At 45.6% G+C, this 25,092-nt stretch overlaps 1 protein-coding gene across 2 annotated transcripts; it reads left to right on the forward strand.

The window, feature by feature from the left end:
* Positions 1-439: 439 nt before the first annotated feature.
* Positions 440-23,438, forward strand: ark2ca (arkadia (RNF111) C-terminal like ring finger ubiquitin ligase 2Ca). 2 transcript variants are annotated; one of them, XM_055656148.1, is made up of 8 exons: positions 440-650; positions 4,482-4,788; positions 6,334-6,474; positions 8,738-8,864; positions 11,629-11,733; positions 14,351-14,446; positions 17,863-17,969; positions 20,501-23,438. In XM_055656148.1, the coding sequence occupies exons 1-8, from the start codon at positions 512-514 to the stop codon at positions 20,616-20,618; spliced, it is 1,140 nt and encodes a 379-aa protein (XP_055512123.1). In that variant the 5' UTR covers positions 440-511; the 3' UTR covers positions 20,619-23,438. The 2 variants fall into 2 exon arrangements, with proteins under 2 accessions (XP_055512123.1, XP_055512194.1); XM_055656219.1 differs by having other exon boundaries at positions 441-650; positions 6,355-6,474.
* Positions 23,439-25,092: the final 1,654 nt, after the last annotated feature.

A 25,092-nucleotide genomic window follows, 5' to 3' on the forward strand; every position in this document is an offset into this window, starting at 1 on the left:
CATCCCAGGGAGACAGTCCAGGGGGGGTGGGGGGCACTCAGCAGGGCCGGTTCAGAGCCGCTATAGCTCTGGGAATGAAGCTGTTCCTGAGTCTGGAGGTTCGGGCGTAGAAGGCCTCGTAACGTCTGCCGGAGGGAAGTAGTTCGAACAGTCCATTACTGTTCGAACGGTCATCATTTGATCATGAGAATCACTGATAATGTTCCTAATGTTAACAGATGCAATGCTGGCCCCGAAATCCTCACGCGCATTTGAACACCGACACACCGACCGGGGCTGACAGATTCACACCCAGAGAGAAGAGCAGAGCAGAGCAGAGAGGGAGAGGGAGGTTGTGTATGTGGTGGGGGGGAGGGGAGGGGAGTGATGGGGTGCAAGTACAATAGGGTCAGTAACCCCTGATTGGCTGGCTGTAGTGCGACAAGATATAAAGTCCCTGGATAATGAGAGCTCTCGATTGGACTGCTGTTCTTTGTACGGGAGGCAGCTGCAGGCTCAGCTCCACATTTGAATGTACACCGGGATTGGGAGGCAGCAGCTCCATGGGCCATCTGTCCCAGCGGCCGGTAGCAACAAAGACGGCAGCAGGATGGTGCTGGTACATGTTGGCTATCTCGTTCTTCCAGTTTTGGGGTCTGTGAACAATCGAGGTACTACCTTCAAGGGGAAGAAATGATCAAATGTGTTCGTCTTCTCTCTTCTTTAAACGACCAAGTGATGTTGCTTTCATTTTCTGCTGATTGTGGAGTGTGTGTTGTGTTGTAAATCTCTGGTGCGAAATCTGTGACACAGTTCAGGTGCTCTTTGTGTTTCACTCTGTGAGGGGATAGTGATGTGTAAATCGTAACACATTCCCTGTATTTGTTTACAAAAGCTATCTACGGTGAACTTTCTATACTCTTAACTTAAAATGAAATGTAATTTTGTTAGTCGATCTGTCTTACCCCAGGCTACAAGTTAACATAAGGGTGCAGCAGCATCTATGTAGCGAAGGAAATAGGCAACGTTTCGGGTCGAAACGTTGCCTATTTCCTTCGCTCCATAGATACTGCTGCACCCGCTGAGTTTCTCCAGCTTTTTTGTGTACCTTCGATTTTCCAGCATTTGCAGTTCCTTCTTAAATACAAGTTAACATAATTTGTTTAGTGTCTAATGCTGAGAATTGCAGAATTGATAATACACCTTCACTGTAAGGTGCTTTATTGAATAGATTCAGATTCAGATTCAATTCTGAATCTATTCAATAAAGCACCTTACAGAATATAAGTGTAAGTGCTGTACTATAGACTACAGACGGGATTATTGTTCTCTGCAGTCCTGTTAAACAGTGCTGGTTCTTGTGATGTACTAATGTACCAAAGCTGAACTGATGTTATCTCCTTTGTTGCTGTAATTTGGTTTCTGCTCTGCTTGAGATTTATTTGTGATCCTTCTCTGGACCTGCTTCTTCTGCTGCACCATCTGACAGCATCATTCTGCAAATTTGTCCATTCCCTGACCTCCTCCATCCGATTCATTTTTTTTAGTTTCTGAGATTTGGTTCTGGAGGCCTCGTCGGTACTCGTGTTGTTCAGATGTAAATCAGAACAGTGAACAGACAACCCTGGAGGAATCAAAGCTGAGGCTGAGGATGCCCCCTGCTCTTTGCACATATCTCAAGGCACTCCCGCTGGGTGGCACAGTGGCTCAGCAGTTGAGGTGCTGCCTTACAGCGTCAGAGCCCCGAGTTCGATACTGACTAGGGGTGCTGTCTGTACAGAGTTTATACGTTTTCCCTGTGGCTGCATGGATTTCCTCTGGGTGCTCCGGTTTCCTACCACACTTCAAAGATGTACAGATTTGTAGGTTAATTGGCTTCAGTTATATCGTAACGTACAGGATAGAGCTAGTGTATGGGGTGATTGCTGGTCGGCCTGGACTCGGTGCCGGAGGGCCTGTTTCTGCACTGTATCTCTCTAAAGTCTATAAACTTTCATTTTTCCATGCTTTCCTTCCCTATATTTGTTTAGTTTGGAGATACAGCGTGGAAACAAACCCTTCGGCTTATGGAGTCCATGCTATCCATCGATCTCCCATTCACACTAGTTCCATGTTATCTCACTTTCTAATCCACTTCTACACACTAGGAACAATTTACAGAGGCCAATTGACCTACAAATCTGCTAGTCTCGCGATGAAACTGGAGCACCTGGAGGAAACCCACAGGGTCACAGGGCGAACATACAAACTCCACGCAGACAGCACATGAGGTCAGGATTGAACCCAGGACCCTGGCGCTATGAGGCAAGCGCTCTACCAGCTGGGACACTGTGCCGCCCTTGCACCTGAAATAACAATAAAAATAGAAAACTAAAGAAAACCGAAGCTGTGCCAACCAGCGCAGCAGGGATTACTCGGCAGTGATCAGCAGTGCGAATTTTGCTCATTTCATTCCTCTTTCACCCAGGAGCCCTGCATCCAATTACTGGGCTCCAGCTACAGCTCCGAGAAGTGACATAGCTGGTACAGTTGTTGCCTTACAGTGCCAGAGTCTCAGGTTCAATCCTGACGTCGGGAGTTGAGTCGCACGTTCTTCCTGTGACTGCGTTGGTTTCCACCAGATGCTCCGGTTTCTTCCAACATCCCAAATTACGTGCAGGTTGCAGGTTAATTGGCCTCTGTAAATTGCACCAAGAGTGTAAGGGGGTGAGTGTGAAAGGATAGTTGATGGTCGGTATGGTCTCGGTGGGCCGAAGTCCCTGTTTCCATTCTAAACTAAAACTAAAACTGATAATCTCAAATTTGGACTTGAGATTATATCGAAGAAATTGTAGGTGGGGAGGAGAAAGGTACGGGGAGTAGGGATTAGCATGAGATGGAAGTGACAGGGATGATGAATGGTGCAGGCTTCCCTGTACATCTGTTTCCTTCTCCGTATGGAACACCAGGGCGCAGCTGTAGAGTTGTTGCAGCACTGGAGACCCGGGTTCGATCCCAACTACGGGTGCTGTCTGTACGGAGTTTGTACGTTCGCCCCATGACCGCGTGGTCCCACATTCCAAAGACATACAGGTTTGTAGATTAATTGGCTTGGTAAATGTAAAAAATTGTCCCTAGTGTGTGTAGGATAGTGTTAGTGTGCGGGGATCGCTGGTCGGTGTGGACCCGGTGGGACGAAGGGCCTGTTTCCGCGCTGTATCTCCAAACTGAACTAAACTAAATGAAGAAGCCATTTAGTGAGGAGGAATTCTGAGGGCAGCAGATTGGTAATGAGACCTCTTATCCCCACACGGTGGGCTGCCCTGCTCCAGCAAATCACTTGGGTTGGACCCACCCACCAAACCATCAACAAATCGACACGCATCAGGCTGACTCCCGAGTGATATCACTGTGCACTGAGAGATTCCTTTCTTTTTAAGATTGTGTTAAATATTTAATGATCCTCTTCATGGACTTCGTCATCATCTTTCCTTTTGCTCTACCTGTTGTACCTGACCTTGACTTGATTGGATTTATGGAGAGAAGGAATGGGTGACGAGACTTCAGAGTCTGCAGAAGGGTCTCAACCCAAAACGCCACCCATTCCTTCTCTCCAGAGATGCTGCCTGTCCCACTGAGTTACCCCAGCATTTTGTGTCTCTCGTCCATTTAAACCACTTCCTTCCTACACATTGATTGTATTTATGTCCGGTATCATCTGATCTGATAGGATAGCATGCAAACCGAAGCACAATGATAATAACAATAATCCCAGATCTAAACTAATGACCTGGTTCAGCATGAAGGCCACCGTAACCAAAATGGATAAACATGTATAAACAAAGAACTGCAGATGCTGGTTTATACCTAAGATACTGAAGATAGACAGACACAAGATGCTGGAGTAAACTAGTGGTTAGGCAGCATCTCTGGAGAAAAATGGAGGGGTGACGTTTCAGGTCGGGATCCTTCTTCAGCCTCTTAATCTTAGTAAGAGTCATGATGTGCAGTGAGTTTTAAAATTGGGGTTCTCAATTCAGTCACCAAACCCTCACTGGAGATCTCCCAAATTGCAAATTTGGTTAAAAAAAAAAGACGAACAGCACTTTATTCAGAGAGTGGTAGCTGTGTGGAATGAGCTTCCAGTGGAAGTGGTGGAGGCAGGTTCGATTTTATCATTTAAAAATAAATTGGATAGGTATATGGACGGGAAAGGAATGGAGGGTTATGGTCTGAGTGCAGGTAGATGGGACTAGGGGAGAATAAGTGTTCTGCACGGACTAGAAGGGCCGAGATGGCCTGTTTCCGTGCTGTAATTGTTATATGGTTATATGCACAGCTTAGCCATATGCATCTTTCTGAAGAAGGGTCTCGACCCGAAACCTATTCCTTTTCTCCAAAAATGCTGCCTGACCTGCTGAGTTACTCCAGCTTATTGTGTTCATTTTGTCAATGCATTCCTGCAGAACTCCCATGGAATTTCCGGGTGACTGTGTTAGTCATGATTATTGTTACCTCCGCAGGTCCCACCTTTCCAAGGTGGCAGTCTTCTCAAGTCACTTGCTGCAGACAGCTTCAGCTCACTCATCAAGACGAGCTTCCTCTGCCTTACTCTGTCGGGCCACAACCGGGCCTGCCCACCCAAGTGGCATCGTCGCACCAGCTCGCAGCATCCCCGCTGCCACTGCCACTGCCCCGGCCTCTGGCCACCTTAACGAGCCGCCGCTTCCAGGACCTGCCCTCATACTTGCCTCAGCCGCTGCACCAGCAATACCTCCTGCACCACCAGCTGCTCGATGCCCAGCGGGGAAGGCTGCTACCGTTCCCCAGGTACGTGAAAGCCAGGGGCAAGCTATGATGCCTGTCCAAGATACTCCTGAAATGAACGCGGTCTAGTTCTGAGCCGTTCTCACCCATCCATGGGATTTATGTGTGATTGGACTCATCCGATCATGATCAAGTTGCAGATTCACGCTAGAATTTAGAAGATTGAGGGGGGGATCTGATAGAAACTTACAAAATTCTTAAGGGGTTGGACAGGCTAGATGCAGGAAGATTATTCCCGATGTTGGGGAAGTCCAGAACTAGGGGTCACAGTTTAAGGATAAGAGGGAAGTCTTTTAGGACTGAGATGAGAAAATAATTTTTTATACAGACAGTGGTGAATCTGTGGAATTCTCTGCCGCAGAAGGTAGTTGAGGCCAGTTCATTGGCTATATTTAAGAGGGAGTTAGATGTGGCCCTGGTGGCTAAAGGGATCAGGGGGTATGGAGAGAAGGCAGGGATGGGATACTGAGTTGGATGATCAGCCATGATCATATTGAATGGCGGTGCAGGCTCAAAGGGCCGAATGGCCTACTCCTGCACCTATTTTCTAGGTTTCTATAGTTGCAAACATTGACCCCGGTTGGGAAAGGTCAAACCTACTTAAGGCTTGAATTTGGAATTAGAATTGCCATTGATTTCCTCCAAAGTGAAACATTCAGTAAGTATTGACCAGTGTCCCAGGTTCGATCCTGACCTGGGTTGTTGTCTGTGTGGAGTTTGCACACTGTCGCTGTGAAGGTGGGCTCAACAACCTTGCCTGATGTGCAGTGACTTTTAAAGTTGGGGTACTTAGAGGGAACCTTCACCCAAGATCTCCCAGTCTGCAAATTTGGTAGAATAACAAGGTTAACAGCATATACTCACAGCCCAGCCATCTCAAGCGAAAAACAAAGTGCAGGAAGAATTCAGTGGCAGGGGCAGCATGGTGAAGGGAACTGGATGGACTGTGTTTAGGGACATGACCTTCTCTGTTTTTTAACCCATTGAAACAAAATGGTGGATAGTAAAACTTCAGGTAAGAATGTTAAGTGTCATTTCAGGATCTTTGACCACAGAAAAGCTTCTTCAGAAAGAATACTCCTTTAATGTACTCAGTCAAAGGTTCAAATTTCAAAGGTTCAAATATATAAGGTGCAGTGAAATGAATTTACCATGCAGCGTTACAATGAATCAATTACCTGAGTTACCTCAGTGTCTTTTTTGTGAACTAGCATCTGCAGTTCCTTGTGTTGACAGAGGTTTCTGACCAGCTTTAATGGGATTTCCTCTGACGGTGAGACAGGGCCGCATAGTCTGTGAATCCAGCCAGCTGCCTTCCTCCTTATCACACCTCACTGCACTGAAGAGTTGGGAGCCAGGCTCCCACTGTAAAACTGCACTAAGGTCTAAACCAGGACATCAGTTCAGCCAGATGCAGTCTACGATTCCAGGGCAATGGAATATCTGCCCCAGTTTCTTTTGCAATGATTAGATTCTGGGTCAGCATTAGTAAATGTTAACTCACTGTAACTTTCCCGATTCGCTCAGAATAGGCCCATTCTCCAGCAGTTTTGTCTTGTTGTTTTGCAGGCGGATGCAGGAAAGGGCACCTCCTTACCCTCCCCGCCTGCGGCCAGCCTTGGATTTCACCAACCATGCAGCTTCAGCAGTTGCAACGCAGCCCAGGTACCTGACTGAAGGCACTGACTGGTAAGTGCTGGGCAGTCCTTCCTTAGTGGTTCTACTGAGGAATCACTGATGGTCATTATCATTGGGCATAGTCCTTCCAATGTGGAAACAAGCCCTTTGGTTTGGTTCTACGGAACATGGGCCATCTGACTAGTCCAACCTTAGTTTATATCCCTCTAAAATCCAAAAGTTTCTTAAAGGTAGTGACTTTAAAAAAAAAAGAAGGGTCTCGACTAAAACGTCACCAATTCCTTTTCTCCAGAGATGCTGTCTGACCCGCTGAGTTACTCCAGCTTTTTGTGTCTATCTTCGGTGTAAACCAGCATCTGCAGTTCCTTCCTGCACATAACATGCATTAAATTGTAAATATTTTTTTTGTTTCTGCTCCTGTGTAAGGAATAGAGCACTGAGGAATGTTGATGAACAGAGGGATCTTGTGGTCCAAGTCCTCTGTTCCCTGAACAGGACAACACAGATTAATCAGATAGATTGTGAAGAAGACATATGATATGCTTGCCTTCATAGATTGAGATATACAATATATGTTGGGAGGTTATGTCATAAAACAAAAGAGACAAGGTTACTTTACAAAAAAAAAGATACAAAGTGCTGGAGTAACTTAACGGGACAGACAGGATCTCTGGAAGAAATGCTGGCTGCATCGCTCTCTTTTACGGGGGGTGGGGGGGGGGGGGGGGAGAGAGGGAGAGAGAGGTTTGGGGGGGGGGGGGGGGGGGAGGGGTTGCGTGGAGAAGCGGAGGATATCCTGATGTAAAATTATGAGGGGCATGTAGTTGAAATCTTTTACTCATGATAGAGGTCTCAAAAACAAGAGGGTGTCGGTTGAATGTGGGGATAAGTTTTAGAGGGAATCTAAAGGGTGCTTTTTTTAATAGAGTAATTAAGGAGATGGTGGAACCAATCTGATACAATTACTATATTTAAGAGACATTTAGCCAAGCACTTACATAGGAAAGCCAGAGATGGACACTGTCCTAATGAGGGCAAATGTAATTAGTGTAGATGGAAAAAAAACATGGATGTGTTGAACTGAAGGGCCTGTTTCTGTGCTATGTGACTTTATGATTCTATGTTACTATTTTATGAAGGATATCAAGCATTATTATGCAAACGCTATTAAATTAATCTCCAAACTACCTACAATTTGTCAGTTATTTCAGCAGAATAATACACCTCTGGTACAAACAAAAATTGGTAATTGAAATATATTGAGTGTTCCCCAGATAATTTGACCCACAGAGAAACGTATACACAGAGTTGGATCACAGAATTTGTGGTGGCACGGTGGTTAAGTTGCTGCCTTCAGGGCCTGTCCCACTTGGCCGTCATTTGCGCCTCATTTGCGCCTCATATGTAAAATAGAATGACGCACGGGTAGCATGTGGGTAGCGCGGGACGGGTGCATGGAGAGGCGTGGAGGAGTGTGGAGTTGCACGCGGTATCGTGTGGTGCTCCAGGATGTCGGACTGTATGAAATCCTCGCGCGCCACCTGCGTGACGTATAGCGTACGCACGCTGACGCATTGGGTACGTACGCTGACGCATTGGCGTCGCACACTGCGTCACGACGTCTCACGTGTATCGGGTGGTGACGCATGGTTACGTTACCATGCGTAACCATGCGTTGCCGTGCGCCGCAGGGTATTCTAATGACATCACGCGCACCAGACGGCATGATGATGCGTGCTTTGCGCGTAACGACGCGTCAACCTATTTTACATATGACGCGCAAATGACGGCCAAGTGGGACAGGCCCTTAACAGCGCTTGTAGCGCTGGAGACCTGGGTTCGAAGTTCGATCCCGACTACGGGTACTGTCTGTAGTTTGTATGTTCTCCCCATGATCGTATGGGTTTTCTCCGAGATCTTCGGTTTCCTACCACACTCCAAAGATGTACAGGTTTGTAGGTTAATTGGTTTGGTATAAATGCAAATTGTCCCTAGTGTGTGTAGGATAGTGTTAATGTGCGGGGATCGCTGGTCCGTGCAGACTCGGTGGGCCGAAAGTCCTGTTTTCGCACTGTATCTCTAAACTAAATTAAAACTAAAATAGTCGCAATCTATTTTAAGTATGTAATGGGCTCAAAATGATTTTTTCCCATTTCTTTGATTCTCTACTTAATAAATGTGGAATTTTCATACAAAACACATAACCTCATATTCAATCTGGGAAAGGTCGGCTTCGGAGTTGATGGATTTTCATAAAAACACAACCTGGATGCAATTAAATGTTTTCTCTTGTGGCTGTTTCCTGTTTTTGAAGGGACATCAGTGCAGAGGCAGGGTTACCTCACACACAATACCAGTTCCTTCCAGTGCATCACCTCCACCGTTACCTAGCAACACCCAGAATACACCATCTATCCAGAGGTGTGTCTTCAACATCAATGGTAAGTGTGTTTGCTGATGGAACGTTTATTGCGAGGGGGTCAATACTTGATGCATTATCTTAGAGATACAGCGTACAAACAGCCCACCGAGTTGGCGCCAACCAGCGATCACCCGTACACTAGTTCTATGTTATCCCAGTTTATTTTATTAATTAGCGAAGCTTTGATGCAACTTTACATGGTGCTGGCAAGATCTCAGGAAGTTGAAGTTCAAGTTCAAGTTCAAATGAGTTTATTGTCATGTGTCCCTGTATAGGACAATGAAATTCTTGCTTTGCTTCAGCCCACAGCACATAGTAGGCATTTACTACAAAACAGGTCAGTGTGTCCATATACTATAATATAAATATATACACACATGAATAAATAAAATGATAATGTGCAAATAACAGATAATTGGTTATTAATAATCAAAGTTTTGTCCGAGCCAGGTTTAATAGCCTGATGGCTGTGGGGAAGTAGCTATTCCTGAACCTGGTTGTTGCAGTCTTCAGGCTCCTGTACCTTCTACCTGAAGGTAGCAGGGAGATGAGTGTGTGGTCAGGATGGTGTGGGTCTTTGATGACGCTGCCAGCCTTTTTGAGGCAGCGACTGCGATAAATCCCCTCGATGGAAGGGAGGTCAGAGCCGACGATGGACTGGGCAGTGTTTACTACAACGTACAGTATTGGTCTCCTCGTCTTAGGAGAGATGTGCTTGCATTGGAGAGGATGTCGACTGGGCTCCTGGGGTGAGGGAGAACACTTCAGGAAAGGTTGAGCAGATTGGTCCCATAATTATTAAAGAATGAAAGGTATATGACTTTGAAAGGAGTTGCCAGGGTGGATGTTGAGAGCACATTTCCCCTCTGCTGGTATCTAGAACTTGGGTGCAAAGCCTCAGAATAAGGATTTGTCCATTTGAGATGTAGATGAGAAGGAATTTCTTCTCTCAGTGGGTAGTGAACTTTTGGAATTTTCTGTCCCAGGAATTTGTGGAGGCAGAGCTATTGATTAGGGTCGACACATTGACGCAGCTGTAAGGCAACGTGAGACCTGTGTTTGAGGCTGACTGCGGGTACTGTTCGTATGGAGTTTGTATGTTCTCCCTGTGACCGCGTGGGATTTTCTCTGGGTCTTCTGGTTTCCTCCCACATCCCAAAGGCGTGCAGGTTTGTAGGTTAGTTGGCATGCGTGAACTAAACTAAACTAAATGATTTCAGTCAAGGTGGAGATTGACAGCCATTTAACTTGCAGTATAAAGCTATGGAGAGTGTGGGGAGAGAGTGGGAAAGTGATGTGTGTCCAAGAATGGATCAACCAAGATCTCTCTCAGAGGTGGAACAAGTTCGAGGGACTGGCCACCCTACTGCTGCTGATGTTCTTATCATTTTCAGCTCAACTTTGGCTGTTTTCCCATTGTTGTTGATACTATACAATCCATGAGCTGCCTGCCATCGTCACAGCACCATGTACAGATAATGTGAAACGCTTCCACAAACTAATGCAATGTATTTACATTAAGGCAGGTTTCCTCAATCTCTCTCTCTCTTGCTCCTCCCCTGATGGCCCTGTGGGGTTGGGTAGTTTGTGACTGAGCTACGCAACTTGTGGGGTGATGGGTTGACCCCCGTCTGGGTTGGGTTAGCTGAGTCTCAGCTGAAGTCTAGGACTAGAGGTCATAGCCTCAGAATTAAAGGACGTTCTTTAAGGAAGGTGATGAGGAGAAATGTATGGAATCTGTGCAATTCTTTGCCTCAGAAGGCAGTGGAGGGCAAGACAGTGGGTATATTTAAGGCAGAGATAGATAGGTTCTTGATTAATATGGGTGGCAGGGGTTATGGGGAGAAGGCATGAGAATGGGGTCAGGAGGGATACATGGATCAGCCATGATTGAATGGCGGAGTAGACTTGATGAGCCGAATGGCCTAATTCTACTCCTATTCCTTATGACCTTATGAGGTGAAAGATCCTGTAGCCTCGGAAGCCCACTGTGGGGACATCAGCCAGCCTCCTGGTGGAGGAGTGCGTGTGTGTTCATGCATAGACCTGTGTGTGCGAGGGTGTGTCTGCACACCAGGGCATGCATGAGATATTTAACAAGCAGGATTGTAAAATTGTACATTGATCCTAGTGTGAAGGATAGTGCTAGTGTACGGGCGGGGTGAGTGTTGGTTGGTGTGGATTTGGTGGGCCTAAAGGCCTGTTTCCACACAGTATCTCTATAGTCTAAAGTCTAACATCTAAAGATTGAGCTCAGCTGTAAAAGGACTTGAAGTGCTAGAATGACTCAGTGGGTCAGGCAGCATCCCTGGTGAACATGGATGGTTGATGTTTCAGGTCGAGACCCTTCTTCAGACTCAGCTGTGATGAGACGGTACATGCAGTGGCACAGGAGGAAACCTGCACTAAACGTCACAAGCTACCACTCATGGTTAAAGGTTGTCCACCTGTTCTTACCTTTCATCCTGAATCTGTGCACTGTGGACAGCTTGATGGAAATCATGCATAGTCCTTCCCATTGACTGGAAAGCACGCAACAAAAAAGCCTTTCACTGTACCTCGGTACACATGACAATAATAAACAAAACTAAATAAACGGTAAACCTGGGCACTCTAAGGGCAGTTAACAACTTCAGGGGAGAGGACGAGGGGCTGAAGAGTGAACTCTCTAACTTGGTGTAGAACAGGAATTGGAAATACACCACTCTGGTCTGCCAGCCCCAGTCACTGGACAAAGAGATTATTTGTACGCTCTTAAAAATGAAATAAAATCTGTTTTCCAGGTTATTCCTGATCTAAGGAACTATTCTTATCCGCATCTTCACGTGCTGACTCTCCAAGCTTTGAATGTGGGACAGCAGATTCCTGCTGTCAGAGAAAGTTATGAGGTGCGTTACTTATGTCATGGGTGCTGAGGGAGCTGATGGATCATCAATACGTACTGTATTTAATGAAGGATGCCGGTGAATGGGCATTGGCTTCACACTGTTTTTCAGAGGGTGGTGGGTATATGGAACAATCTGTCAGAAGAAGCGATGGAGAGAGATACAATTACAACATATAAAATATATTTGGGCAGGGATTTGGGCCAAACACAGGTCTGCATGGATGTGTTGGGCAGAAGCATCTGTTTCTGTGCAGCAGAACTCTATGACTCTAAATTTCCAATTATGCATTGATACAAGACTATGAGCATTTGTGTAGTGATGAGGAAGAAAAGAGGCTGCAAGGGGATATTGACAAGCAACACACAGTGTCGCTGCTTGTAGAGCTGCTGCCTCACAGCACCAGAGACCAGGGTTCGATCCTGACCTCGGGTGCTGTCTGTGTGGAGTTTGCGGGTTCTCCCTGTGACCACATGGGCTTCCTCTGGTTTCCTCCTGCATCCCAAAAGATGCACGGGGTTGAAGGTTAATTGGCATCTGTAAATTGCTCCGAGTTGTGGGGAGTGAATGAGAAAGTGGGATAATCTAGAATGAGTGTAAACTGGTGATCAATGGTCAGCATGGACTCGGTGGGCTGAAGGAGTTGTGTCCATGCTGTATCTCTAAGCTAAACTGAAAAATATGGCTGACAGGCGACATTGTTGAAACATATGTAGTTAGTCACATTGGTAGATATGACATAAATGCTGACTAGATTTTGAAGGATGTGAAACAGAGAAACGTTGATCTTCAAGGGCATCTGTGCACCCATGTACATAAATCACTGAAAGCTAACCTATAGGTTCAGCAGAGAATTGGAAAAGCAAATGGTAAATGAATCTACATTATATGAGGAATTGAATACAGGAGTAGGTAACTCTCAGGAATATAACACAAAACGTTGGTAAACAGACAGAGTGTCTAAAGGAGTCAACAGGGTGGGTGCAGGTGGGTGCATGGAGAATCTTTGGAATTTCCTACCACAGAAGGTTGTGGAGGTTGGGTCATTGAATTCATTTAAACTGAGATCCAAGAATTTTGAGATATTGAAGGAATCTAGGAGGAAAGTGACATTTGATCTTCAGTGGTGAACCAGGCTAAAAGGCCAAATGAGCTCCTCCTAGTCCAATTTGTTAAGCAGGACCGTCGATGAATCGGAGATTTTGTGCACCAATTGTGCGTAAAATTAGATTCTATCCTAATCTCATTGTTTATTCTCCCCACTTCCACACCAGCTCCCCCCCAGATTCTACCACCTACCTTCACCTTAGAAATATGAGGTTACCATTTTGGTGGCAAGATCGAGAAGGCAGGTTATTATCTGAATTGCGTCAGATTGGGAAAAGGGGAGGTGCAACGAGACCCGGGTGTCCTTGTATAACAGTCACTGAAAGTAAGCATGCAGGTACAGTAGGCAGTGAAGAAAGCTAATGGCATGTTGGCCTTCATAGCGAGAGGATTTGAGTATAGGAGCAAGGAGGTCCTACTGCAGTTGTACGGGGCCCTGGTGAGACCACAACTGGAGTATTGTGTGGAGTTATGGTCTCCTAATTTGAGGAGGAACATTCTTGCTATTGAGGGAGTGCAGCGTAGGTTCACCAGGTTAATTCCCGGATGGCGGGACTGACATATGATGAAAGAATAGGCCGACTGGGCTTGTATTCACTGGAATTTAGAAGAATGAGAGGGGATCTTATAGAAACGTATACAATTCTCAAGGGATTGGACAGGATAGATGCAGGAAGAACGTTCCTGATGTTGGGGGAGTCCAGAACCAGGGGTCACAGTTTAAGAATAAGGGGTTGGCCATTTTGGACTGAGATGAGGAAAACCCTTTTCACCCAGAGAATTCCCTGCCACAGAAGACAGTGGAGGCCAATTCACTGGATGTTCTCAATAGAACGTTAGATTTAGCTCTTGGTGCTAACGGAATCAAGGGCATGGGGAAAAAGCAGGAAAGGGGTACTGATTTCAGATGATCAGCCATAATCCTATTGAATGGTGGGGCTGGCTTGAAGGGCTGAATAGCCTACTCCTGCACCTATTTTTTATGTTTCTATGTAGAAGCAATTAACTGCACCCAATTAACCCATGTGTTAGGGTTATGGGAGGAAAGCTGAACACCCGGAGGAAGCTCACATAGTCATAGGGTGAATGTTCAGACTCCACATAGAACCCAGGATTGAACTCAAGCTTTGGGTGCGCTATGAGCTCCACCTCATGGTAAAGAAGGAAAAGAACATGTTGTTCTGTGCCTAATCTGGCTCGAGATCATAAGGTCATGTGCTGGTTGAATTAGCCCATTTTGCCCATCAAGTCCACTCCGCCATTCAATCATGGCTGATCTATTTCTCCCTCCTAACCCCATTCTCCTGCCTTCTCCCCATAACCTCTGACTCCTGTACTAATCAAAAATCTATCTATCTGAAAGCATATTGTTGGCAGATTGACTTGATGTGGAAGCCAAGGTCTTGGGTGACGTTGTGCAAATCCTCCATTAAATGGCATGCTCCAGTTCTTGCAATAGTAATAGTTATTATGAATTCATTATTTTCAATTTGTTATTCTTTGCCTGTTCCAGGAATTGTTGCAGTTAGAGGTAAGACTGGGGACCATGAGCCGGGGCCCCATGCAGTATATGATTGAGAAGTGGACCCTGCCACACAAATATAGGAAGGTGAGTATGGGTGTCTCTTGTGATCTCTTGCAGAGCATTCAATCCAACCCAGCTATAACATATAACCATATAACAATTACAGCACGGAAACAGGCCATCTCGGCCCTACAAGTCCGTGTCGAACAATTTTTTTTTTCCCCTTAGTCCCACCTGCCTGCACTCATACCATAACCCTCCATTCCCTTCTCATCCATATGCCTATCCAATTTATTTTTAAATGATACCAATGAACCTGCCTCCACCACTTCCACTGGAAGCTCATTCCACACCGCTACCATTCTCTGAGTAAAGACGTTCCCCCTCATATTACCCCTAAACTTCTGTCCCTTAATTCTGAAGTCATGTCCTCTTGTTTGAATCTTCCCTACTCTCAAAGGGAAAAGCTTGTCCACATCAACTCTGTCTATCCCTCTCATCATTTTAAAGACCTCTATCAGGTCCCCCCCTTAACCTTCTGCGCTCCAGAGAATAAAGACCTAACTTATTCAACCTATCTCTGCCTATGATCAAAGCTGATAGTGAAGGTGGGTGTTTGGGAGTTGAGTCTGAAAGGAATGAGGTGTATGGGTTGGGACCATGAGAATGGGATTGAATAGACTGCAATGAAGTGGGGTCCATATGTCTGAGACCTTATAACACCAACAACCACTGGGACCAAATTTGGCCACTGTGAATACTATCTCAGTGTACTATTTAGACAATAGGTGCAGGAGTAGGCCATTTGGCTCTTCGAGCCAGCACCGCCATTCAATGTGATCATGGCTGATCATCCCCAATCAGCACACCGTTCCTGCCTTCTCTCCATATCACCTGACTCCGCTATCTTTAAGGACCCTATCTAGCTTTCTCTTGAAAGTATCCAGAGAACCGGCCTCCACCCCCAGAAGCAGAGAATTCCTCTGAGGAAGAAGATTACGACATTTTCCCACATAATATTCCAACTTGTGTACTTGCACACTTCACCTTATCTATATTCCCCTGATGACTCTCTGCACATTCTTTTCACATCCCATGCTATGCACCTCCAGCAATTTATTAAGTTAGGATGACTTGACATGGTTATTAGACACTTAGTTTTTCGGAATCACACATTTTCCGCTGTATTAACATCTGCGCCAAGTAAACCACGCAAGAATGAAATAAAAAATTTCACTCTGAATATTTCTATACATGTGCACAATTCTTATCTAAGATGCTTAGATTGTGCTCAACATAAGTACTCATGTAGAGTGATATTTGTACTGAACTATATCCAAAATGAATTTCACTGGACCTTGGTACATATGAGAAAAAACGTACCAATGAATCAAGAAGGAACTGCAGATGCTGGAAGATCGAAGGTCCTCCTCCTCCTTTTCCTTCCTTCTCCCCTCCCACCCCCCATCAGTCTGAAGAAAGGTTTTGGCCCGAAACGTCGCCTATTTTCTTCCCTCCATAGATGCTGCTGCACCCGCTGAGTTTCTCCAGCAATTTTGTGTACCAATGCATCATCTCTTTTTAGCTGTAATCCAGGCAGCACTCAGGCTCATTTTCTGACATTTCACGTACGTTTCTAAAATGTACAATAAATATTAATTTGCACTTTTTGGAATCCAACAAAAAGGTTGCATTAAAGATTATCTTTGCAAGTTCTCTGTATAATCAGTGAAATTAACTTTAAAACTCCTTAATTGTGAATGAAACTGAAATTTTTGGAAATAATGAGCAGGCTAGGTCAGCCTACTGCAGAGGGAATCAGAGTGGATGTTTCAGGTTGATGAATTTTCATCAGAACTGTCAAAAGTCCATTTTAAGTTCCAATTTACAGACCACCTCTTGCACTACAGTAGACTTGTTTTTCTAATTGTGTTTGAACAAATGTCTTGTTCTTGCACAGCCTTAACATAGAACAATACAGCACAGGATCCACAATGCACATGCAGAACATGATGCCAAGTTAATCTCCTCAACTGAGGGCATAATCTCCTCAGCATATGCTCCATATCCCTCCATACCTTGCAGATTCATGTGCCTACCTAAAAGCCTCTTAAATACCACTATCCCATCTGCTTCTATCATTACCATTGGCAGCACATCCAGTCACCCACCAATCTCTGTGTAAAAATAAACTTGCCTGCTCATCTCCTTTAAACTTTGCTCCTCTCACCTTAACGCTATACATTCTAGTTCTTGACATTTCCACTCTGCAAAAACGGTTCTCAAAATTGTGTATACTTCTATCAAGTCTTCCCTCAGCTTCTGGCATTCCAGAGAAAACAATCCAAGTTTGTCCAACTCCACACCTACAACAAGCGCGACATGAAAATGGCGCCAAATCTGGCCACTCTGTACACTGGTACAGACACTTGTCTGAGATGTATCTGAGATGCTTCTCTAAGATAGACAAAAATGCTGGAGAAACTCAGTGGGTGAGGCAGCATCTCTGGAGCGAAGGAAATAGGCAACGTTTCGGGTCGAAACCCTTCGTTAGTCTGAAGAAGGGGTTCGACCCGAAATGTTGCCCATTTCCTTCGCTCCACAGATGCTGCCTCACCCACTGAGTTTCTCCAGCATTTTTGTCTACCTTCAATTTTCCAGCATCTGCAGTTCCTTCTTAAACAACTGCTTCTCTAAGATGTTCAGATTGTGCGTGATATATGGTGCTTATGTATAGTGATACTTGTATTGAACTGTATGCAAGAATGAATTTCACTGTACCTCGGTACATGTGACAAATAATGTACCATTGAACCCTCTCTTTTTAGCTAATGTTCTCTAACCTGGCAGCATTCTGGTAAACCACATCTGCACCCACTCCAAAGCCTTCACATCCTTCCTGTAGTGGGTGACCAGAACTGCACACAATGCTACAAATGTGGAATAACCAAAGTCCTATAAAGCTGCACCATGACTTCCTGCCTCTTATATCCAATGCCCTGACCGTTGAATAAATTATACCATACATCTTTCGTACTATTCTATATATTTGTGTTGTCACTGTCAGGGAGCTAAGGACATTTTATTTCTCTTGTGGAATTTATGTCTGATTTATCTCTGTTTTCTGAGTCTGTGATGTTGCTCCAAGCAAGATTCCCATTGTGTGCCTATCGCACCCTACCAGTGCATATGACAAGAAACTCAACTTGACTTCACCTTTCCACGTTCTCTCTTCAACCTGCTTTCTTTCTCCACCATTTAAAATCTGCCCTTTTTGGCCTATTTCTCCTTGCCCTATTTCGAATCACCAATCTGAACCATTAACTTTGCTTCTCTGTCTGTAGATGCTGCCTGACATTCACAAGCAAACACTAACACGCACAAGTTTGGATTTGACAGCACGTTTGGGGCAGAGTGATGCTCATGCATCAGTATAAGGTGAAGGAACCATTTGCGCCATTGATAAATCACAGACATTAATCCGTTATTTTTATTTGCAGAGAATACAACTGGAGCTCAAAGAAGATAAAAATGATGAAGAGGAAATTGATTTGGATGAAAAGTGTACAATTTGCCTCTGCATGTTGGAGGAGGGAGATGATGTCAGGTATGTAAAGAGGAAGGTACATCAGTGTTCCTCCAGACTTGCTGTCGTATCCTCTTCTTCTATACCCTGGGACCTAAGATGTCTTGATTTCACCACATTTCCGTGGATTCTGAGGTATCTAATGTGAAATCCGTAGATGGGACAGGTGGAGTTTGACTGGGCCAGTGGGTGGGTGGATTGGATTATTTGACACTCTTTCCCATTCGTGATCAGGGCAGTTGAAGCTCGTGCGGTTGGAGCTCCCTCAGTCGATCCCTAACAAAGGGACCACCAGCTCCACGATCTGTGACACAGCTTGGCGTAGCCGCAGTTGCGGACTGGTCCGAGACACACTGGGAGAAACATAGAAAATATGTGCATGGGAGTTTGGGAATGACATCTATCATGCTGTATGACTTCGAGCCAGCGCTTGACCCACCTGCTGCATTTAGCCCATATTGTAATAATTGGCTGATCATCCCTGATTTCAACAATCATACAAAAAAAAGTGCAAGATACATGCCTTCTAACCTTATACAGCCCCTTTATTCCACTGGCCCCTAGAGCGCTATCTAACTCTCTCTCAACAATGTACCTCGGTGACTGCCAATCACCACCCCCCCCGGACACTTATTATTATTTATTCAAATCGTTTGCTATGTCGATCTTCAAGGGAGATGCTAAATGCATTTCGTTGTCTCTGTACTGTACACTGACAATGACAATTAAAATTGAATCTGAATCTGAATCTGAGAGCTCTATCTAACTCTCTCTTAAATCCATCCAGTGACTTGGCCTCCCCTGCCCTCTTTGGCCGAGGATTCCATAAATTCACAACTCTCTGGGGGACATTTTTTTTTCTCATCTCAGTCTTAAATGACCTCCCCTTTATTCTAAGACTGTGGCCACTGGTTCTGGACTCGCCCAACATAGGAAACATTTTTCCTGCATCTGGCTTGTCCAGTCCTTTTATAATTTTATATGTTTCTATAAGATTCGCCCTCATCCTTCTAAACTCCAGTGAATACAAGCTTAGTCTTTTCAATCTTTCCTCATATGACAGTCCCGCCATCCCAGGGATCAATCTCGTGAACCTACGCTGCACTGCCTCAATCACAAGGATGTCCTTCCTCAAATTAGGAGACCAAAACTGTACACAATACTCCAGATGTGATCTCACCAGAGCCCTATACAACTGCAGAAGAACCTCTTTATTCCTATACTGAAATCCTCTTGTTATGAAGGCCAACATTCCATTAGCTTTCTTCACTGCCTGCTGTACCTGTACGCCAACTTTCAGTGACCGGTGTACAAGGACGCCCAGGTCTCGCTGTACCTCCCCCTTACCTAATCTAACCCCGTTGAGATAATAATCTGCCCCCTTGTTTTTGCCGCCAAAGTGGATAACCTCACATTTATTTATATTATACTGCATCTGCCACACATCTACCCACTCACTCAACCTGTCCAGGTCACCCTGCAACCTCTTAACATCCTCTTCACATTTCACACTGCCACCCAGCTTTGTGTCATCTGCAAACTTGCTAGTGTTGCTCCTAATTCCCTCTTCCAAATCATTAATATATATGTGGTAAACAGTTGCGGCCCCAACAACGAGCCCTGCGGCACTCCACTCGCCACTGCCTGCCATTCTGAAAAGGACCCGTTCACTCCTACTCTTTGCTTCCAGTCTGCCAACCAATTTTCTATCCATGTCACCACCCTACCCCCAATCCCATGTGCTCTAATTTTAGTCACTAGTCTCCCGTGCGGGACCTTATCAAAGACTTTCTGAAAGTCTGGATACACTACATCCACTGGCACCCCTTCATCCATTTTACTTGTCACATCCTCAAAAAATTCCAGAAGATTAGTCAAGCATGTTTTCCCTTTCATAAATCCATGTTGACTTGGACTAATCCTTTTACTGCTTTCCAAATGTCCCATTATTACCTCTTTAATAATTGACTCCAGCATCTTCCCCACCACCGGAGTCAGGTTAACTGGCCTGTAATTCCCCGTTTTCTCTCTCGCTCCTTTCTTGAAAAGTGGGATAACATTAGCTATCCTCCAATCCACAGGGACTGATCCTGAATCTATTGGAAAGAGATAAAAAAGGTTTCCCCCAATACCCCCACCATCCCCCACATAATACAAAAACTAAAGGTACACTAAAACATACAAGTAGATGCAGACCAAAACAACAGAAGAAAAAAGATGAGGCAGGCTGTTGGCGAGGCTGCCATGTACGGCGCCACCCAGTGGAGGGTCTATCCCTCTAGACATTTCCTTTCCATGTACCGCTGGCTCTATGACGTTCTCCAATGTCGTTACAGGACCTGCCTCTTCTGGCAGCTCGTTCCATATACCCACCATCCTCTGTGTGGAAAAAGTTATCCCTCAAGTTCCTACTCAATATTTCTCCTCACCTTAAACTTCTGTCCTCTGGTGAATGATTCCCCAACTCTGGGTAAAAGACTCTGTGCATTCACCGCATCTATTGCCGTATGATTTGACACACCTCTGATTGATCATATTGTGCCTTCTTTCAGGCGGCTCGCATGCATGCACCTGTTCCACCAGGTCTGTGTTGATCAGTGGCTGGCCACCAGCAAGAAGTGTCCAATCTGCCGAGTGGACATCCAGGCGCAACTGTTCCCGGACAGCTGATGGGACAAACGCACGGGACACAATTCAAACATGAGCAAAAAACGTTTCCTTCCCGGAGTGCGGGGAGAAAAACGTGGCCTTCTTACCAACGCTTTGCCTTTTAAGTGATCCGTTTTGGAAACTGGATCAAGCATCAGCGCCCTCTGTTAATGAGGGCTTTACATTGTTTGGAGTAGAGAATAGAAATCCCGACCACTGAATCCTGCGAGCTGGTACTCCCAGAGGCTATTTATCTTTCTTATTAGAATCTTTATTTTCATTATTATTGGACAAGAAAACGTAGATTGAATCACTCAATAATTCTCAATATTATAAACGTGAGACGTATAGACTAACTAATCTCTCACTCATGATTTGGAAACGTCCATCTAGGGTAACAACTGAGGATGAGCCAATTCCCAAAGTAAAGTTCCCACGCTCTTGTATCCAAGTGACTACTTATATAGAGATTGCTTAGAATGAGTGCTTTACATATAGTGTCATAGAGTCATAGAGCCAGTGTGGAAACCATCAGCCCAACTTACCGTCACTGGCCAACAAGTCCCATCCATCTGCACTAGTCCCACCTATCTGAATTTGGCCATATCTTTCTAAACCTGTCCTATCCATGTGCCGGTCTAAATGTTTCTTAAACATTGCAATATCTGCCTCAACTACCACCTCTGTCAGCTTGTTCCATACACCTACCACCCTTTGTGTGAAAAGGTTACCCCCTCAGATTCTTATTAAATCTTTCCCCCCTCACCTTGCACCCATGTCCTCTGGTTCTCTATTCCCCTACTCTGGGCAAGTGATTCTGTGAGTCTATCCGATCTATCTCTCTCATGATTTTGTACACCTCTATAAGATCACCCCTCATCCCCTGGTGCTCCAAGGAATAGAGTCCTAGGTTGCTCAATCTATAGCTCAGGCGCTTTGAGTCCTAGCAACATCCTCGTAAATCTTCTCTGCACCGTTTCCAGCATGACAACATTTTCCTATAACACGGTGCCCAGAACTGAACTGAACACAATACTAAAGACGGCCTCACCAATGTCTTAAACAGCTGCAACATGGCCTCCCAACTTCTATATTCAATGAGGGTAGACACAAAAAGCTGGAGTAACTCAGCAGGACAGGCAGCATCTCTGCAGAGAAGGAATGGGTGACGTTTCGGGTCGAGACCCTTCTTCACTCACTATAGTTTCACTGAAAAAATAAACAAAGTGTTATCATTTATGGTCCAGCCAATCTTTAAAACTGAAAACGACAGGACTTGCTGTTTTTGCTTTGGTTATTCAAACATTTGCAGTATTTAAAGATGATGCCTCTCTCGTTGTATGGAGGTTGTGCCTCACAGCAAGACTAGCCGGAAGCCTTTATTTCTTGGTTGAAACAGAATTAAAAGGTTCTATTGAAAGATGCTTGAGGAATCTCCCAGGAAATCTACACAGTGACCCTGGCCCAGAGTGATCTCATGGATCAATAAATTGCCACTCCGTCTCATTGATTGACTAGAAGAGTAACTGATGGTGATGATCAGTAGTGAGTTATTCAGGGTGAAAGGTGATTAGTCTATTTAGGGTGAATGTTGGAGAAGAGGAAGGACCCTGGATCTTAGTATCTGATAACAAGATCCTGCAACTATTTATGGGAATGTCAGACACACTCCTTTAGACTTGCTTAATGATTGATTGTACTGTAGTAGACTGTATTTTAAAACATGCAGCGTATCAGAACAGAAGCCTTACATAATTAACAATCATAATTTATTACTAACGGCAGCTATTGTAGATGTATATTTAACTTCAAACTTTTGTATAACCGATATAATTTATTTATTTAGAGATATAAAAGTTATTTTAAAATGTTACCTCATTTTTACGTTTTGTGTTATGGTTTCCTATAATAGAAAGGTTAGGGTAAGTGACAATTGCGTTCCACAATGACAACAACTAACAAGAGAAAATCCAGCTGTCACCCCCTGACCACCTGATACAGGCCCTGGAACCTTGTATAGTTCCCTTTCTGCTTGTTTTGTCACAAGGCAGATGAAGCAAAATGAAGTTGTGGGTGAATGAGCACATATGGTAAATTTAGGTCAGTTCTCTCACCATGTGCTGTCCCTGTTAAGCAAATCCAATTAACCAACAGCAGGGTGTCACTTCAGCAATGCATTAATTAATTTCCAAAAGAAAATCGGCAGAAAAGCAGGGCTGGAGATTACACTGCCAATTAAATAATTGAGTCACGATGATTGTGCAAACTATGATACCGGTGGAAGTAGATTGCAAGTCTAAATATAACCACACACACCACCACATACACAGTACTTCAATTTTATTGAGACTCCTGTGATTTGGTGGTTTCTGTTTATATACCTGGAAAATTAAGCTTATATCCTCCAAATACGTACATCTTTTTAAAAATTGATTTTTAGAGATACAACGTGGAAACAGGTGCTTTGGCCCACAGAGTCTGCACCGACCCGCATATTAACACTATCCTACACACATTAGGAACAATTTACATTTATACCAAGCCAATTAACCTCCAATCTTGTGAAGAAGAAACAGAGCGCTGGAGTGGCTCAGCGCGTCAGGGAGTATATCGGGAGTTCATGGACAGGTGACGTTTTTGGTCGGGATTGTTCTTCAGACTGGAGCAGCAGCAATTACAGAGGAGAAGCGGTGTGAGAACATCTCACAGATCTCCCGTTGGAGAGGGGAGAACTTCTTCAAAGTTGAAACATAAAAAGAACAGGTGCAGAGTAAGGCCCTTTGAGCCAGCACCGTCATTCAATATGATCATGGCTGATCATCCAAAATCAGTACCCAGTTCCTGCTTGAAGAAGGGTTTCAGCCTGAAACGTTACCTATCTCCTTCGCTCCATAGATGCTGCTGCACCCGCTGAGTTTCTCCAGCATTTTTGTGTACCCCCAGTTCCTGCTTTCTCTCCATATGCCTTGATTTTGTTAGCCCGGAGAGCTAAATCTAACAATCTTTTTTGAATACATTAAGTGAATTGCCCTCTACTGTGGCAGGGAATTCCACAGATTCACAACTCACTGGATGAAAATGTTTTTCCTCATCTCATTTCTAAATGGCCTACCCCTTATTCTTAAACTGTAATCCCTGGTTCTGGAATCCACCAAGAAGGGGAACATCTTTCCTGCATCTCGCCTGTCCAATCCCTTAAGAATTGATGTTTCTACTAGACCAAGTGGGACCCATTGGGTCCTGTCTCCTCAACACGCGGTTGCAGAGGGGCGCTGGCCTGCAGCGTCACACACACTAACCACCCCCCACACACACATGCAAAAACCTCCCGCACAACCCCCTCCCCTTGATATTATATTAATATTATTCATATGCTCTTTTCCCCCCATCCCCCGCCCTATCCACTCACACATAAACCCCAACTGTGCAGGCACGGCTAGAGAGGGAGGGGGTAGAGAAGGAGAGGGTGAGGGGGGGTTCCATTACTGGAGAGGTAGAGGGGTAGAGAGGAAGTGGTGGCAGAGGGGGGGGGGGGGGGAGGGGGGGGGGGGGGGGGGAGGGGGAGGGGGTGAGAAAAGGGGGGGTGGGGAGGGAGGGAAGGGGGGGGGGGGGAGAGAAGAGGGAGGGAGGGGGGGGAGGAGGTAGAGAGGGAGGGTGAGGGGAGTAGAGAGGGAGGGAGAGGGGGAGAGAGGAAGTAGAGAGAGGGGCAGGGAGGGAGGTAGACACCCCACCCCATCTCCCTCCTCCTCATTTCCCTCATCCTCCTCCCCTCACCCCCATTCCCTGCTGCAGCACCTACCCAGGTGGTAGAGCAGCACCAGGGCCTGGAACACGGCCTGGTTCTCGTACTCAGCCTGGCCCTGGCTGTAGACTTCAGCCGTCAGCTCGGCCACCACCTGGGCACCAGTTCAGGCCCCGACTTCATCCCCGGGCTCCTCCCTGACCCTGGCTCGTCCTTTGTTCCACTGGCGGCTTCTTTTTCAGCGCCGGTCACGGCCAAATCCCAAGCCCCGGGCTCAGCCTTCACTCAGCTCCAGGCTCTGCTCCAGCCCAGGCCCAGGCGCCGGGCTCGGCTGACGACAGCAAGTCCCCACCAGGCAGCGGGCCGCGGGCGGGCGTTGACCCGAGGACCCCGAGCGAGGCCGCAGGCAGGCATGGGTGCATGGACTCGAGCACCTGCGCAAGGCCGCGAGCGGGACGTGTGTGAAACGGGTGCCAACCTGACCCATGGTGCCTGCTCACCTCATTGTGACCTCATATCTGAAGCATAAAGCAGTGAGCATGAAGCAGGTTGACCGTTGGGGGGGGGTAGATGAAGTGGTTGAGGAATGTTCTGGAAATGCGGCCCTCCCCTTGACATCACTCGAAGCACATGGAATATTCTGTGTGTGAAACGGGCTCCGAGCTGAGCCATCGTGCCCGCCCACCTGGTTGTGACGTCATCAGTGGGAACTGGTCATTTTAAAAGGGAGGTTTTTTTTAACTTTAATCAGCA

This window comes from Leucoraja erinacea, chromosome 1 (genome assembly GCF_028641065.1).
Source record: "Leucoraja erinacea ecotype New England chromosome 1, Leri_hhj_1, whole genome shotgun sequence".
In the NCBI taxonomy this organism is placed as follows: domain Eukaryota; kingdom Metazoa; phylum Chordata; class Chondrichthyes; order Rajiformes; family Rajidae; genus Leucoraja; species Leucoraja erinaceus.

What these genes read in the sequence shown, in the direction of transcription:
- ark2ca (XM_055656148.1), top strand. Translation starts at nt 512, where the DNA reads ATGTACACCGGGATTGGGAGGCAGCAGCTCCATGGGCCATCTGTCCCA. An exon ending in CTGTCAGAGAAAGTTATGAG is followed by an intron (nt 11,734 to 14,350) that starts GTGCGTTACTTA and finishes TGCCTGTTCCAG; the next exon opens with GAATTGTTGCAGTTAGAGGT. An exon ending in TGCCACACAAATATAGGAAG is followed by an intron (nt 14,447 to 17,862) that starts GTGAGTATGGGT and finishes TTTTATTTGCAG; the next exon opens with AGAATACAACTGGAGCTCAA.